At 43.0% G+C, this 17,091-nt stretch overlaps 1 protein-coding gene and 1 long non-coding RNA gene across 4 annotated transcripts in view; both read left to right on the forward strand.

The window, feature by feature from the left end:
* Positions 1-17,091, forward strand: part of LOC306641860 — a 479,070-nt gene that overhangs the window by 428,410 nt on the left and 33,569 nt on the right. The gene's annotated exons all lie outside the window — the stretch shown is intronic.
* The window catches only part of PTPN14 (protein tyrosine phosphatase non-receptor type 14), a 171,002-nt gene that overhangs the window by 126,149 nt on the left and 27,762 nt on the right, over positions 1-17,091 (forward strand). For all 3 annotated transcript variants that reach the window (XM_079107118.1, XM_079107117.1, XM_079107119.1), the window contains 6 exons: positions 4,863-4,933; positions 5,972-6,059; positions 10,028-10,116; positions 13,039-13,126; positions 13,917-13,999; positions 16,648-16,705. In XM_079107118.1, coding sequence (XP_078963244.1) covers positions 4,863-4,933; positions 5,972-6,059; positions 10,028-10,116; positions 13,039-13,126; positions 13,917-13,999; positions 16,648-16,705 — 477 coding nt within the window. The remainder of the gene's footprint in view (positions 1-4,862; positions 4,934-5,971; positions 6,060-10,027; positions 10,117-13,038; positions 13,127-13,916; positions 14,000-16,647; positions 16,706-17,091) is intronic.

Here is a 17,091-nt window from a genome sequence, read left to right on the forward strand (position 1 = left end):
CACAAAGTTATCCAAAGGAAGAGACCAGGTTTAGGGTCCACACAGTTTACAAACATGATTGCCAGCATGATATTGATCAGTTTGTAAAATGCTTTGACAGTTGCTCGGAAGCAGTCAGGAGGTTAAGTTTTGCTGTTTTGTGTACCACACTTCTTTCAGGAGATTCAGTCCTTCCTGGGCTCTGAGCAGACTATCTTCTTAAACTAGACTTCACAAACCTCACCAGTGGATAGACAGATATTGACATTATTATTTTTGGTTCTAAAATTGCTGTCTTCTGGATGGTAGCTGCTAGCTCCAGGTGGAATTTATATTCAAATTTAAAGTTAAATGAAGTTAAAAATCAGCTCCTTGGTTGCATTGGCTGTATTCTAAGCTCCCGGGACCACATGTGTCTAGTGGCTAACTGTGCTGGAAACCTCAGATATGAACATTCTCACCATCCCACACAGCCCTGTTGGACAGTGCCCAAGATGATGTGGCAAAAGCTGGTTGTTGTCAGAGTGTATGTCTGAGTTGTGAATGTTCCCAGACTTCTGCCTGCAGCCGTCCTCTCTCATCTCTCCCTGCATGTCCCCTCCCTGCCCCACCATGTTGTGTCCCATGTGCGCTGTGGTCTGCAGTCAGAAATTTCTCAGCAGAGTTGCCAAGCAGTGCTGTGCCCACATCCTGATTGTGCTGCCTACAACCCACCTCAGGCATGTTTGTTAGCCTTCTAAGCCTCAGTTTCCTCATCTGAAATGAAGCTAAAAGAGCTAATCCCTTTGTGAGCATTCAAAGAAAAAATGTACATGAAGTGCCTAATTTGGCACATGGGAAATTCTCAGTAACTATTTAGTCAGTTGTCTTGTCATTGTTAGAATAATTCTATATATTTTTTTTTGAGGGAGGGAGTACCAGGGATTAAACTCAAGGACACTTGACCACTGAGCCACATCCCCAGCCCTATTTTATATTTTATTTAGAGACAGGCTCTTCCTGAGTTGCTTAGTGCCTCGCCATTGCTGAGGCTGACTTTGAACTTGCAATCCTCCTGCCTCAGCCACCCAAGCCTCTGGGATTACAGGTGTGTGCCACCGCACCCAGCTAATTCTTATATCTTTATGTTAGGAAATATGTAAGGATGTTGAAGGATGTGCTTTCCAGGTAAAATCACTGTATGCATTGTGTGTGTGTGTTGGGGGGGTGGGTGCTACTGGGAATTGAACCTGGTAGTACTCTATCATTGAGCCACATCCCCAGCCCTATTTATTTATTTTTGAGATAAGGTCTTGCTGAGTTGCCAAGGCTGGCTTTAAACTTGTGTTCCTCCTGCCTCAGGTGCCAGAGTACCTGGGATGATGGGCATGCACCCCTGTGCCTGGCACTACGTGCATTTTGAACTGTGAGCAGAAAACAGGCAGAAGGTACAAATGATCATTAACCAGCTTTGCATAATGAAAAACTCCTGTCTCATAATATACTCTATTATGAGAGATTTATACTCTATGTAGTGAGGTCACTGAACATTTATTGATCATTGACTCTGTATTGAGAATTTGCAAGTGGTCATTGTGGAAAAGCCCTGCGATAGATCCCGTAAGTGATACAAAGAGGAATCATTCCCCTCGAGGTGCCTACATACTAATAGAAGGAGACAAGAATAAGGAATTGGATGGGTACACAAATAACTGTTAGAAAAGCAGCAGGCAGAATATAAGAGACACAGAGGAAAAGAAGGTCTAGAGGAAGAGAGACTACTTCCAGCTGGGGGAGCAGGAAAGTCCTGTGGAGGACAAGGATAGCCGAGACCGAATGTGAAGGACGGATGTGACATTTTACATGCTGTGGTAGGACTGGATGGTTCTTCCAAAAAAGGGTAGACATGAGCATGAACGGAGATCTAAAAGCAGTTTGTGTTAGAACGCAAGGTTGCCTGAGGCCTTAAACCCTTGGGGGAGGAGATCTAGAAGGAAAGCCTGGGTCACACTGAAGAATGGTCTGATTGCAGGGCTCAGCTGTTGACCTAATTGAGGAGGCAGTGGGGAGCCATGGAAGGTTGTAAACTTTCTGCTTGATTCCACCAGAGCTTTCAAAGAGGAGAATGCATTCCTTTGGTGGGGGAGGGAAGATAGGATGAATAGCTGTGTTTGATCTTACAGAGTTACTGAATTTGTCAAATGGCATTTCTTCAGCAGAAAAAAGAACAAAGTTAAGTACACAGGCGCTCCACAGGTGTGCAGCTGCGCACAGGCACGCACTCTGCCGTCTTTCATTCACCTAGGGCCACTCTCGCACGTCTCTCTGGTGGGGTGCAGGCCTCAGGGAGGCCCCGGGCGCAGGTGGAGACGGTGGAGTACAATAGCAGAGGGGTTCCTTTGGGCTTTTTCTTTTTATGAAACTAGGAAGTGGAGGTTTAATGAAACCTTTTTTGATCTTCGCTTACCTTTAGTTTATTCTGTTTCCGCATGTCTTTCATTAGCTTTTCAAAATTAATATCATGTTGGAGACTACCACTTGATACTGAGATGCACACAGACAGCTAAATTTCTAAGCCGTGTGATATCTTTGTTAGTCCACAACATAAAGCTGAAAATGTTGAGCTTATTTCTCATTGTGGACTTGAGTCAACTCAGTGGAAAGCTAAACAGGAAACAGCAAATTAATGAGTAGATGTGAAAAATAAGAGCTCTGCTGATTCCCTCCGTCTTCTCTAAGGCCTCTTTTGTGAGCTATGGACTTTGCAGAGCCTGCAGAGCTATAAAATTTCCAGGATATATTTACATCTCCATCTTCCGCTTTTAAGAATATCAATTTTTCACACTTATGTCTTGAGATGGGATGTTTCTTAGTTTGAAGTGTATGTTTTGGGGAGAGGTGTTTCATTCATGAACATGTTAAATGGGAGGTAAATGCCTATATAAATGGTATCTCAGAAGGGAATGAGGCACTTTGTGTGCTCTCTGCCAAAGTATGAGCCCCCATTCTGCACCCCCAGGGGCATGAGCCTCAGGGTGCCCTCATCAGGACTCAGCCGAATCCCTTCTGCCCTCCCCTCCAGAACTTCAAGGAGGAAGCTGCGTATCTGTGCCCTTCATGGTGCTCACCAGCAGGGATCCCAGGTGGCTGAGATGCTGACTGGTTGGCCACACACCTGCTGTCTTACAGAATGCCCTGGAGACATTTTAACCATATGACTCCCTGTCTCCTGTGATGGCCAAGTAACAGTGCAGTTGGCCTGCTCTGCCTCCATGCGGTCTGAATGAGTCTCTGGTATTTTAGAAGTGGACGGATAGGTCTAGACCCATGCCTACCCGAGTTCACCTCTTGAAAGGATGGTGATCTAGAAACTCATTGGCCTCCACCCTAATTATTAAAAATACGTAAGTACATACCAAGCAGTTCTGATGAAAGTACATTTGAGAGGCAGCAGATAGGGAAGAAGGTAAATGAAGAAAGAATTATTCCTGAGTCTTATAGCATTTGGATGGCAATTCAGATGACACCTTGAAATAACCTAAGTTGCAGTGAAGAGCCATTTTACAATAGTAGGAATCATAGCTCAGTCCTCAATATTATAGCCCTTGCTTCTGCAGGAGTAAAGGAGAGATTGAGAAAGTAAGATTAGTTAGGTGATATTCTAAAACAGGGAACTCTTTTGTTAATTTAGTTTTGTTAATTGCTGCATTATAATTATATATAACTATATATATAATGGAATTTATTGTGATATTTATATATAGTGGAATTTATATATAAATTATATATATATATATATAGTGGAATTTATTGTGATATTTGTGCATGCACATAACATATATGTCCATTTCATTCCCCAGGGTCTCCCTTTCCCTCTCCTCCTCCCTCCCCCAATCCCTTTCCTCTAGTCCACTGGTCTGCCTTCTGTTTTCATGAGATCCATTTTTCTTTTTTTTCCTCTAGCTTCTACATATGAGAGAACACATACTCTTGGCTTTCTGAGTCTGAATTATTTCACTTAACATGATGTTCTCTCATTCCATCCATTTTTCGCCAAATAATATAATTTTGTTCTTGTTTACAGTGAAGACACCATTTTATATAATGCCAACATTTTCTTTACTCATTTATCTGTTACAGACACTTAGGCTGCTTCCATAACCTGGCTATTGTGAATTGTGTTGCTATAACACAGGTATGCATGTATCTAGCGTATACTGACCTTAATTCTCTTGGATAAATATCAAGCAGTGGTATATCTGGTTCACACGGTGGTACTATTCCCAGTTTTTTGAGGAACCTCCATATTGATTTCCATAGTGATTGTACAATATACAATTCCACCAACAACAAATAAGTGTTCCTTTCCCCCACATCCTCGCCAGTATTTATTATTATTTGTACTCTTAATGATCGCCATTCTAACCAGAGTGGGATGAAATCTCAGTATAGTGATTTGCATTTCCCTTCTGGCTAAGGATATTGAACATTTTTAAAATATATTTGTTGGCCACTTCTGTTTCTTCTTTTGAGAAATGTCTGTTCAGTTCATTTGCCCATTTTTGATTGGGTTATTTTATTTTTTGATGTCAAGTTAATAAGTTCTTTTAATATTCTGGATTTTAATCTTCTGTCTGAAGAATAACTGGCAAAGGGTCTCTCCCATTCTGTAAGCATTCTCTTTGTGCTCGTTTCCTTTGGTGTGCAGAAGCTTTTAAATTCAATATATCCCATTTATTAATTCTTGCATTATTTCCTGAGCTTTAGGAGTCCCATTGAGGAAGAACGTCACTGCCTATGTCTGTATGTCGGAGTGTTGCTCTAAAAAAGGGAGCATCTAAGGCTCGCAAGCAAAATGACAAATGCTCATAGCCTCTTAACCTAAGTGTTTTCTGTTTCTCTAGGATCTGGCCCTGGAAGAGGCTGTTCTAGAAGAGCTGACCCAGAAAGTGGCCCAAGAACATAAAGCCCACAGGTGAGGAGGCAGAGGCATGGGGCTACCCAGGCAGCAAACACCCGCTGACCACAGGCAGGGTGCCGTCATTTCCCTCCCAGCCTAGGCCTTGGTCAGCACGGGCAGTTTCTTCTATTGTGTGACTCAGCTCTGTACTTTCTGAGAAAGGTCTTGAAAACCCCTACTCCCCGCTCCGTTCTTTGTTCCTCCCTCCTTCCATCCTTTGTTCTCTTCCCTTCTTCCTTCCTTCCTTTCTCCTCTTTCTTCTTCTCTTTCTCCTCCTCCTTCCCTCTCTTCTTCACCTCCTTGTTTCCTCCTCCTCTTCTTGTTTTCATTCTCTTTCTCTTCCTCCCCTGCCTTCCCATCAGAAATTCCACACAGATATGGAGTTGTTACCCTGCAAAGTTCCTCTTTGAACTTTCTCAAAGCCTGTTACCACATCTGGGAAAGCCCAGGGCTCCCTATCCTGAGCATGGAGACACATGCCACGCTGGGTGGGAAGGTGATGATCAGGAGGGAAGAGGAGGGAGACTTTAACTTCAGGAAGCACTGAATGTTTGGTCACAGGGTTTCTTGGAACTGTATGGTAGAAAACAGACATCTTTTCCATCCAACCTTGAGAATCTGTGCAGGGTCCTATCTTGACCTCTTGGGTCCCAAAATATCATCCTCAAGCAAATCGTAATAAATAAAGAAAAAACGTTTTTCATTTTCATTTTTTAAAATAGAAATTTTTCCAACTTGGTGGGGAGACCTTGTTTGTAAAGCAAGGAACATTATTCACAGGGATGTCTGGAATAATTATTTAGTGTTTTCAGGGCTGTGACTCTTAATTAAATACTTTACCCCCTCTTATTATCCCTGTTGAGTAAAAGGCTACCAGGGAGTATGTTAATGAATCACCAGTAAAGTATCATACCCTCACAGTTGGGTGATGATTGCTCTTCCCAGAAACAAGAGCTAAACCACAACTCTGGAATTTGCCATCAGGAAGGTAGGAAGTTCCACGGACTTTGTGGCCCTTCAGTATTTCCTCCTTTCATGCTATTTTCATTGTAGCGGAATCCTGCCAGCAGAAGCTGAGCTAATGTACATCAATGAAGTGGAACGTCTGGATGGATTTGGACAGGAAATCTTCCCTGTGAAGGTAGTGTGTCACGCCCTGTTCTTGCCTCAGCCTTTTCAGAACTGTGCAGGCATTTGGAAAAAACAGTGTTGATAGCAGTGGACTAGCATGGCTTGTCCTTGTTGCTACGTGGCATTAGCTGGCAAGTCCCCTTTACTTTTGGTAAAGTCAACACTTGTTCTTAGCTAAGAGATTTTGAAGCAGAATACCTCATTTGTAAGACAACCATCTGAGTATCATGCACCAGCTTATCAGGCTCCTGGAAGGTACCGAGGCTCTATATATTGTGTCTCAGTGGGACAAATAGCTCATGTCATGTGTGTGTCCACAGAAGCGCTCGTTAGTAGTTTTCTTTGCCATGCCTGTTTTCTTTTCCTTGAATGAATATAGGTATGACTTTTAGTGCACTAGAATGAAACATTTTGCCTATGGGGTGCATTTTATTTCTCTAGCTCTGCAGAGTTTTCCATTGTGGGTTTCCAGCCCCTTTGGTGCTTTGTGGAAACTCCACCTAGGAAACTGCCGTAGCACATCACATCCTCTGCAACAGATCCATGTCCTGAAGTGGGTGTGGTCAGGGTTCATGGTGTGTGGTACTTATAGAGCTAAACCTGTAATCCACACTCATTTTCCTCTCTCTGCTGACTGACTTTTCAAAAAATGGAGTTTTATCAACTGGCACATTCCAGCAATTTGGGAGACGCCTGCAATTCCGGCACAGATATTTCACTCCAGGCTGGCTCCGCTGGCTGTTTTATATGTGTTCTGTTCCCCCTCTGTTGCAAGTTTGCAATTTGCCTTAATGAGAACTGCCCATGTGCATCAAGTAGAATCGAGCAGGGTGGCCGCAGCTTGTGAAAAGGGCTAAATGGCTCTTTTTTAGATTTGTTTAATTTTCTTTTGCTTCTCTAATGGCTGCCCTTCGTAGGGTTGTAATCCATTTTCTTTGTGATAATGCCTTATGAAGCCATCTGCATCCCACTTACATTTCAGCAGCCCATATATAGTCATGATATTTTGGGTCATTGAAAAATCAGTAAACTTTTCTCCATTGCTAGAAAACTGACTTCTCAGGGCCCGGAAGTTGGGGGTTTTGTTGTTGCAGTCATTTGTTTGTTTTTAGTAATTCTGAACTGTGGGACACAGGCACAGTGGAGGTCATGTTGGAACCCACTGTGCAGGGTTTTAGGCTCTTTCTGCTAGGTTCTTTAGTGGGACCAAAAGGGACAGTCTGCCTTCCTCTGACTCATTGTCAGGTGGGTGTAACTCGGCTGCACTGCTGGGTTTTCCCCCACATGACAGTCCGTGACCGAGGTGACCACCTACAGATCACATGACACCTGGTAACCCGAGATGGTGGGTGAGAACAGCAAGACCAGTGGGGGGGGGCCGGTGATGTAATCATCCCTGAAATCAGTTTTAAAAGCAGGTGGGAAAGTGTGCAAGGGAAGAGAGTGAGGGGTGCTGCAGGCCCATTTGGGTAGGGGCAGGTGCTGAGCACCTAAAGAAGGAGAAAGCGTGTCAGGCTCCGTCCTGGGGAAGGCGCTTCCGTTTAGTGTGGGCTTTTCCACATGTGAAAACATTCTGAAAATATTCTGAGGCTGGAAGGGCGCCAGTCCACTTCCTGAAGGTCTGCCCCTGCTCCTCCTCCACAAATACAGGTGTAGCTGCTGCCTGAGTGGCTCCTGTATTGTCACAGTATTGGCCATGGGGAAGGGTGCTTCTGGGATGGCAAAAGACAGGGTCTGGAATTTTGATGCTTCGTTGAGTTGGATGCCGACCTTTATTTTTTGACCAGCGCAGTGCCTGCAGCGTTCTGGGGCATCCCTTCTGTGTTTTTCCATCTCCTGCTCTTCCCATATCTGTATCACCACCAGACTCCAAGTGTGGACCTGCTGGCAAGGTGCCAGGGAAGTCTTTCCGTGGAATTTTTCCATGTCCTTCCATCCCCACTCCTCTGATCTTTTCCTATGTGTATTTTTCTTTAATATAACTTACCTTTCAACTTCCTGTCATTACCAAGCCAAAGTTCTTCTTCCCCAGTTTTTTTTCTCTTAACACCCTTTTCCTGCTTTTGCTACCAGTGGTTCTTTCCGACTCGTTATCCCTGCTAGAGACTCCTATGCCAGCAAAGCTTTGGTGGGTGGGTTGAGACAAAATCATGAGAAGGGATCCTGTCTTCTCTGGGTCTTAATGAGATCAAGTATCCTTGGTCTAGTTGCACATGCCCCCCTACCATGTTCTAGAAAGAGGACCTCCCCCTCCACTGCGAGCATCTATTAGATATTGACCTTTGTTCCCACTCTACTCCCCGAACCCTGGCAGCAAGAGTCTCCCAGGCAGGAGACTGCAAGCACCTGATGCATCAAGAAACCAGACTGAAGATAAGACATTTGGGATTCCCCAACTTAGGGCCCTGCAGCTCACCTGATAGTAATACACAGGCTCTTCCTGTGCTCACAAAGTTCCCATCCAGGGTTAAGCATGCACTCACCAGTGCAAATCGCCATCGTCACCCACCCTACATGATGCCCTGGGAGGAATGACAGAGGCTGACGTGATGAGAATACCTTGGTCCGTAAGATGCAGAGACTCAGGGAGAAGAACCCCCTGTTCAAAACACTACCCCCAAAGTCTCAGGATTTAAAAAAAAAAAAAAAAAATCTGCTTCTTAAAGGAATAGGGTGCTTCTAAAAAGGAAAATTAGAAAATAAAAAAATTTAGAAACTTAAAAACTCCCAGAAATTTAAAATATGATATCAGAAATGGAATACTTAATAGGTTGAAAGATAAAATTGAGAAAAGCTCGCCAGAAAATCGAAAGTAGTAAACACTGGGAGACAGGAGATAAAAATAATTAAAGGACTTAGCTAGGATGTCTAATATCTGAATAATGCAAGTTCAAAAAACAGTGAACAGAGGGAACAGGAGGGAGTAATTTAAGAAAACAGCCCAGTGTTGAGGAACATGAGGGTCTCCATGGAAAGGACCAAGCTCAGTGGAGGTAGAGACACACAGCAAGCCTCCAGGAGATGGAAGTTGCTGCCTCTGGGCAGGCAAAATGGGTGTGTGTGTGTTTCCACTGAAGGATATTCAGCTCTTCAAAGTATACTTAAAATCTTCCTAATGGACTTTTAAGAATACAGTACATTATTATTAACTACAGTCAGCATGATATACAATAGATCTCTTGAATTTGTTCCTCCAATGTAATTTAAATTTTGTATCCTTGAGCCAAGATCTCCCAATATCCCCTCCTCTCTTTAGTCTGTGGTAATCACCATTCTTTCTCTTTCTCTGTCCCTTCCTTCCTTCCTTCCTTCCTTCCTTCCTTCCTTCCTTCCTTCCTTCCTTCCTTCCTTCCTTCCTTCCCTTCCCTCCCTCCCTCCCTCCCTCCCTCCCTCCCTCCCTCCCTCCCTTCCTTCCTTCCTTCCTTCCTTCCTTCCTTCCTTCCTTCCCTCCCTCCCTCCCTCCCTCCCTCCCTTTCTCTCACCAGGGATTGAACCCAGGGTGCTTAACCACTGAGCCATATCCCAGCCCTTTTATTTTTTTATTTAGAGATGGGGTCTCACTAAGTTGCTTAGAGCCTTGCTAAGTTACTGAGGTTGGCCTTGAACTTATGATCCTCCTGCCTCAGCCTCCCGAGTTGCTGGGATTACAGGTGTGTACCACCATACCTGGCCTGCTCTCTTCTTTAATGAGCTCAACTTTAGTAGATTATATATCTAAGTGAAATGCAGCATTTGTTTTTCTGTGCCTGGTTTGATTCACTTAATATAATGTCCCCCATGTTCACCCATGTTGTTTGAAATGACAAGGTTTCCTTCTCTTCTAAGACTGCATAATATTCCATTGTGTATAAACCATGTTTTCTTTATCTACTCATTCATTGACGGACAATTAGGTTGATTCCATATCTTGCCTGTTGTGAATAGCTCTGTGAACATGGGTCATAACAAGTATTTTTTTTTTTTTTTTATCTTATGCAGGACAATCATGGAAACGGTATGCACCTTGGCATTTTCTTTATGGGAATATTTGTAAGAAACAGAATTGGAAGACAAGCAGTAATATATAGGTAATCTTATTTGTCTTTTTCTCCCCTTTTTCCCTTTTTCTCTGTGAGAGATTCTTGACAAGTGCATTAGCTATTAAGTTATCCAAATGAGTTAAGAGCCAGACTGTGGATCAGAGGTGAGCTTTTGTCAACTCATAAGATCATCCCTTTATGGTGAAATTCATCTCACTTTTCCTTATTTGGGAGGGGAAACCCCTTCTTTCCATCTGGCTTCAGAAAATGCATTGTTGAACTCCACTGAGTCAGAAGAGTGGAACTAAATTCTGTGGTTGGAACCAACTCTCCAGATCATCTGTCAATGGTTACTTCTGTTAGGATTATCCATGATCACTTGTTGGTGAAAACTGGCTTCTTCCCATTGTTCTGTACCCTCTACCTAACCACATGAGTTAAAAGAGTGCAAACTAATTTTTTTTTTTTTAATGCAAGGGAATTATTTGTAAAAACGTACCTTAAAGAGCATTATTCAATTTACTATAATAAATGTAAATCCTTTGGTACTTTTTGAAAGTTCTTTTTACACTTTAAACCTTTTTTCTACTTAACACAAATCAACTCAGTGTAGGGATATAGTGCTGTCCCCATGTCCCATTTCACATCCATAACCTTGGTCTTTGTATTGGTGCCCATAGATTCTGTTAAAACGTCAGCATGCTTGCTTTCATTTACAAGAGCAATATGACCCATTGCTTACTGGAAGAGCAGCTTTCCTGTATGTGGTATGATAGGCAGAACTTTCCATTTAGGGCAGATGATCAAAGACAGCTGTCAGAAGCAAAGCACAGGCCACCTTCTGGAAGTGGATCTTGGCCGGCCATGTACTCCCTGTATCATCTATTATTATAATCAATTTTGAAATTGATTTCCATTCAAAACCTTCTTGATTGCTTTTGTTTCCCATTATTGCTGTGGCTTTCTTTTTTTTTTTTTTTTCCTTACTCTTTGAATAGACATTAGTGAAGCTAGAATGGGAAGAGAGATCTTCAGAGCTTGGAATAGAATAACATTTTTGACTTTTTGACATATTCTGAGTCAACTGTAACAAAGTATAAATTAACTGAGTAAAGTATGGGAGTAATCACAGAGTTGGAACCATAAATTTCTGTGCCCATTCAAAGCTATCCAGGCATTTTTGTCCCATCAGCTCTCCAAGTCAAACTGATGTTTCATTTTCTCCTTTAGTCTACAAAAAGGAAGTAGACAAGTCCTACACAGGAGTTATTTGGGTGAGATGAAAGAATTGCAGCATAGAAGTGTGATGAGTCTAAGCCACTCAGGTTTCGCTCTTTGCTTGGGAACTGCTTCCAGATATTGCCCTTTTCTTGAAGCCCCTGCAGGATGTGACTTGACTTCTACTACAGTGTCACGTTCACCATGCTGCTGAGTGATGTCGTGGTAGGGCAAGGAGTGTCTCTTGAATTTTGGCAGTTGATTTGAAGGAACAGAGCCAGAGGAAACCCAATCTGTCTTGTCTCTTGAGTTGCATGTAGCCATGAGTCCATACAGATGTAATCTGGTGGAAGCCCTCTGGGCTGAGCATAGTAGAGTCTCGCTGCAGTCCATGTATTAAACACAGCTGGGCTGGTGTAATGGAAAGATGACTGGGGGTGGATCTGGAAACCCTGGGTAAAGAACTCATCCCTCCCTGACCAGCAGAGTGAATGGCTGAGTGAGAGGCTCATTCTTGTCTAAATTGCCTCTGCCCTAAACAAGGAGCTGAAATAGCTACCTTTCTGCTCTAGAGTGGATATGAGAATTGTTCTCTGTACAGATGAGAGGCAGTAGTATTACTTTTCATGTTTTTGTTTATTTCATTTTATTTTTTATTTTTGCAGTGCTGGGAATAGAAGCCAGGCTCTGATATATGCTAGGCAAGTGCTGTACCACTGAGCTGCACTATCCCTCAGCCTATTTTTATTCTTTCAGCAAATATTTGTTGAGTGATCAATGACTCAATGCTTGGAATACAGATAAAAGAAGCAGAATCCCCACAGGGCCATGGGGCTTGCAGACTAGTAGGGTGTGCTTCGAGAGCTAGTCATGGAAGCAAAAATGTAGAACACATTATAGTGGCAAATAGAGGATTCCAGTAGATTCTTCTTTTTGCATATGGGTGGTGGGGAGTGAGGAGGGACTTTTTAGAGAAGGGAATTCCATTATTGATTCTTAGAAGAATTATTGGGGCAGGGGTTGCTGGAAGCGTAAGGAACAGGCAGACACATGATGGAGGGCAGTGGTCAGGGAATTGTAGGTTACAGAACTGTATGAAGGGTAGACAGTGTACTGGTTCTAAGCAGAAAGGGAAGCAGTGGCTTATCTTCCCTTGCCTGGTTCTTATTTCATTGCATCTCATTTTAGACAAGGTTTCCATGACATGGAGGGAATTCTTTGTGTGTACACTCATGCATGTTATTTCTGTCTAGATCACAATTATGTAGTTGTATTAGTCCATACGCATTTTTCAAGATGGCAAAATTGATCTGTGGTGGACATAGCACCACAAGGTCTATATGGAGTCTTCAGTCTAGATTCATGGAAACATATGACTTTTTAATACTATGCTTTTTTTTTTTTTAATGCTAAAATGTAGGGATCATGGGAGTAGGACCCATGAGAAATGCTTTGACAGGTTGGAAATATGGGGGAAAGGGCAATAAAAGTCTCATACAAGTTATTCTCATGCCTATTCATAAAGAAAATTTTATTTTATGAATGTCAGTGTCTAGATGCATTTTACATAGAATTTTTGCCTATGGAAATTGTTGTATTTTTTTCTTCTTTTTTCTCTCCTTTGAACTTTTCAAAAAAGTTAAATGGTAATTTGTCAAATGTGATTTGACAGTAGCAGAGAACCCTCCTAGACTGGAACCTAAATGCATGGATCATCTGTGGACAAACACAGTTGCATTTCTTTTGACCCAGGTGGAATGATATCGGGAACATCACTCACAACAAGTCGACCATTCTAGTGGAGCTCATCAACAAGGAAGAGACTGCCCTCTTTCATACGGTAAGCAAAATGGACAGAGACCGGGTCCAATGAACAAGGTGCCTTTTGACTTTTCAATTCATAATATCATTTCCTTGTTCTATCTTAAGAGAATGACTATTTTATTGAAGATCTTTCTAACTTGCCCAGTGCTATCGGGACTCATTGCAGGGTAGTGGTGGTAAAGTATCATGCTCAAGAGGGCAGGTTTCCAAGCTGACTCTGGACTCTAGGATTTGGGTTCTTCTAGGGGTCTTATGCGCAATGATTGCCTTGTCTGGCGTGCCCTATACCTCAGAACTTTAGTTACAGCCCTCATCCAGTGACCCCTGATTATGTTAAGCTGCATTTTTTTTCTGCTGGCTGTCTTGGATTTCCATTCCTACCCAGCTTAATTGAAGTCAGCTGAGCAATTGACCTTTGCTTGAGTCCCTCCTCGAAGCCAGGACTGTTCATGCATCTCACTGTTTCCAATCTAATGAAGTCTGGTGTTTATGCTTTGCCTTGATTTGGTTGTTTATTTTAAAAGCACTTGGTCCAGAATTGGGTAGACATGCCAAATTATCAGTGCAGTCCCAGCGCCTTGGTCATAAGGAATTCCTTCACTTTTTCTACCATTCTTTGGTGGGCTTTGTAGACATGGCTACCACTGAAATTCAGCAGGTTGGTTTGCTTCCTGGCCCGTGTTACTTTATACTTGAGATGAAGAGAGGGAGGAATGTGTCCCAGCATAGAGGAGTCCTAGTAAAGTGTGTATCTCATCAAACTGATGTTTCGTTTTGCTTTTTTCTTCATCTCTGCTTTTTCCAAGGATGATATTGAAAACGCCAAGTATATTTCACGGTTATTTACTACACGGCACAAGTTTTACAAACAAAACAAAATCTGCACCGAGTAAGTACACGTTTCGTTCACCCTCTCTCTAGAAGGCTCTTTCAGATCAAATGTGTGTGCTTCAGGGAGGGCGTAGATCACTTTTCCCATTTACTCTTTTCCCTTGATCCTTGTAGAAGCCAAAGAAGTAGGCTAAAGCCGGGCAGGAGTGAAAGAACTTTAATGATGAAGACTGTCTCGTGCAGTCCATATGCCTAGAGAGAAAACGATCCGCAAATTGACTGCGAGCGCTCGACTGCCTGGATGGGTTGGCCACATTAGTACCTTCCAACCCTCGGCTCTGAGTTCGGAGAAGCCGAGCAGTTCCCAATTTGCCAGGGTGCCCTTCGCGTCAGATGTGGAGTGTGTTCAGAAGCGGGTAATGGAGCGGTGAGCCAACTTGAAAGAGAAGACGCTGCTGTCATCCTCTGCCCCGTTCTGCTCACACAGTTGGCTAACCCTGCGTGTGCTCCTGGGTCATGTCACCTGACTGCAAATGAGAGGCCAGGGTAATTAGAGGAAGATGTGGAAGGCGCTCGGCGTTGTCACACATCTGCGTGTCTTTTTTTTTTTTTTTTTTTTTTTAAATTTAATTTGGAAATAAAGATGATAAAGGGGAGTCTGATGAGGGCACTTACATGTGGCCTGACCTCAGAGATAGCGTGCCGGGGCTCACTCTCTCCTCGTCTTTACCTTGGTTGCCTTCAAAAGACGTTCCTCAGCGGAGTCCATTCACAGTTTGGGCATCCAAGGTGTTTAATTTTGGTTCAAAGAGTGTCAGGGATGTAAATGCAAGAGACGAGCTGCTTTTCCACACCCACCGTGGGCACATCCAAGAGCGGCCAGGGTTGCCCTAGTGCAGGTGCTGCTGGAGAGCGCGGCTGCTTCAGAACTGGATTCCCAGGTCAAGGCAGACTTTTTTCTCCATGCCATGGAGGGTCTTTCAAGCCAGGCAGTGCAATCGGTCACTGCTGAGGCCGAAATGTGTATCTGATAGTCTTTGGCCCACCAACAACGTTGGCACAGGCAAATCAGAAGGACTATGGGGGAGTTTAAATCAGGCATGCCCGCCTCCCTCCCCCAAGTGCGCCATTCTTTTGAGCAGGTTCCCTGGTCACTCTGTGCAGTTCTGCTCTGCTGTTGCCTTTGACCTGTGGGGGTGTCCTCGACGTTAACAGGAATTCTGTTGTCTTCTGTAGGGTGGATAATAAAAAAAGAGCTCTGAGCAGTGGATTTCACTGTGGTCTTCTGGTTTAACCATTTCTCAGCAGATAGCTGTACTGTAGAATTTACTGTGCATTGGTATTCTTCTTTGTGGTCTTTGGACTGCAAACCAAGGCACAATTCTGGTATTCATTCTGCCTCTGTAATAACTCTAACTTTCTTCTAACATGGTGTGGGCACTTCCTCGCCTCTCATCTGATTAAAATTCGGGTCTTTCTTTCCACGTATCTATTAAATTGTATATACAATTTCACCAGCTCAGCACAAGCTGTGTTGAGACCTGGTGCCTCCCTCTGGAGTGTTATGAAATAGCATCGCCTCAGCAGCCTCCTGCCCCAGGTAGGGATCACAGCGTCCTTCCCCAGGGCTCTCCACTCTGACCTCCAAGATGTGCCCCTGCTCCTGCAGAGTGGCTCACTGTCATCTGGAAGTGTAACTTTGGATGTGCTTCCTAGGTTGAGAGGAACGTGTTCAACCTAAGTCTGATAATTTTGTATTTGACCTGTCATTTAAAAATTTTAATATTACTCTATTATCTTCATTTCATAAGGAAAACAAACAAACAAACAAAAAGATACTTTATTGCCAGAAAGAGAAGGTAGCATTCAGAATAAGGAGAGTGCCTGTAGACTGATGAGCTGTAATGGAAATACTCTGTATGCCTTTGGGGGTTTTGTTTGTTTGCTTGTCTTGTTTTTTGTTTTTCTTAACACTAAGTAATAGGGGAAATACTATTATGGCATTTGGGACCCAGTGCCAAAAGGCACCTTTGACTTCAGTTCTGAAGAATTTGATCATATCCTAGTTTCCGCTCGTTTTTATCTCTGCTTTAAAAAAATCCATGTTCTCCATCTGTAAAGGATCTGATCAGGGGCTGAGGATGTAGTTCGGTGGTGGAGCATTTGCCCAGCCTGTGTAAGGCCCCCGGGTTCAATTCCCAAAAATCCTTTTCCAAAACCAAAAAACTCAAAAGAATCTGGTCAGATAAATATTTGTAATATGTACTGTCTTAATAAAAAGTGCTTCTGTATGGTCATACACAAAGTATTTTATCTATTTTGAAGTATCATTTGCCTGGAAGCACTTTTAAAACATTTTTTCTTCTTGCCTTTTTTATATGACAGATTTTATACACGTACCAGAAAACAAGAGTATGATTTTTAAAATCACACATAATCTGATGTTTTTCAATCTTATTTCTCTCTCAATCTCTATAAATATGCCTTCTTCATTTATTATTAGTTTGTAAAACTCATTACACAAGTATCATATGTCCCAAACGTTTTGAGAATAAAGAAAAGAATGAAAAATGTCATTGTCCCCAAGTGAGCAACGTTTGTGTTTTGGTGTGTCTGTTTTCCCTTTCTTTCTCTCCCTGTCTGTCTGGTCTGTTTATATCTGATCAGTAATAATGGCCATTCTCGTTTTTTCCACTTTTCACGTAGACAATCAAATTCTCCACCCCCCATCAGACGCCAGCCCACCTGGAGCCGATCTTCCCTGGTACGTACGAATCTTTAGCAGTCCAGCCCAGCCGTCTGACTGTTGGATGGAATGTTGTGTTAGCACTTGGAAGGGAAGAGGGAAGATGGTGTGAGAGTATAGGAGGGTACTGTTCTGCCAAGAGGTGATGTCACTGTGTCATGTTGTCCTGGCTGCTGTCCCAGCTTCTGTGACCATCACTTCTCTAGATGTGGCTCGAGGTGCACCCCGGTAATTCTCTTTCCAGGTCCATGTGACCATGTACCTTCAGTGTACGACCTACTGTGTGTTTTTCTCCACTCGTTCATCTGTTCTGATCTTTAGTGAAGGCACATTCTCGGTGACAAGCTCCACACATTCTTTTGTATTGACTGCCGCTGATAGAACTTAATAAACTAGTCACAAAA

The sequence above is a fragment of the Sciurus vulgaris genome, assembly GCF_902686455.1.
Source record: "Sciurus vulgaris genome assembly, chromosome: 12".
NCBI lineage: Eukaryota > Metazoa > Chordata > Mammalia > Rodentia > Sciuridae > Sciurus > Sciurus vulgaris.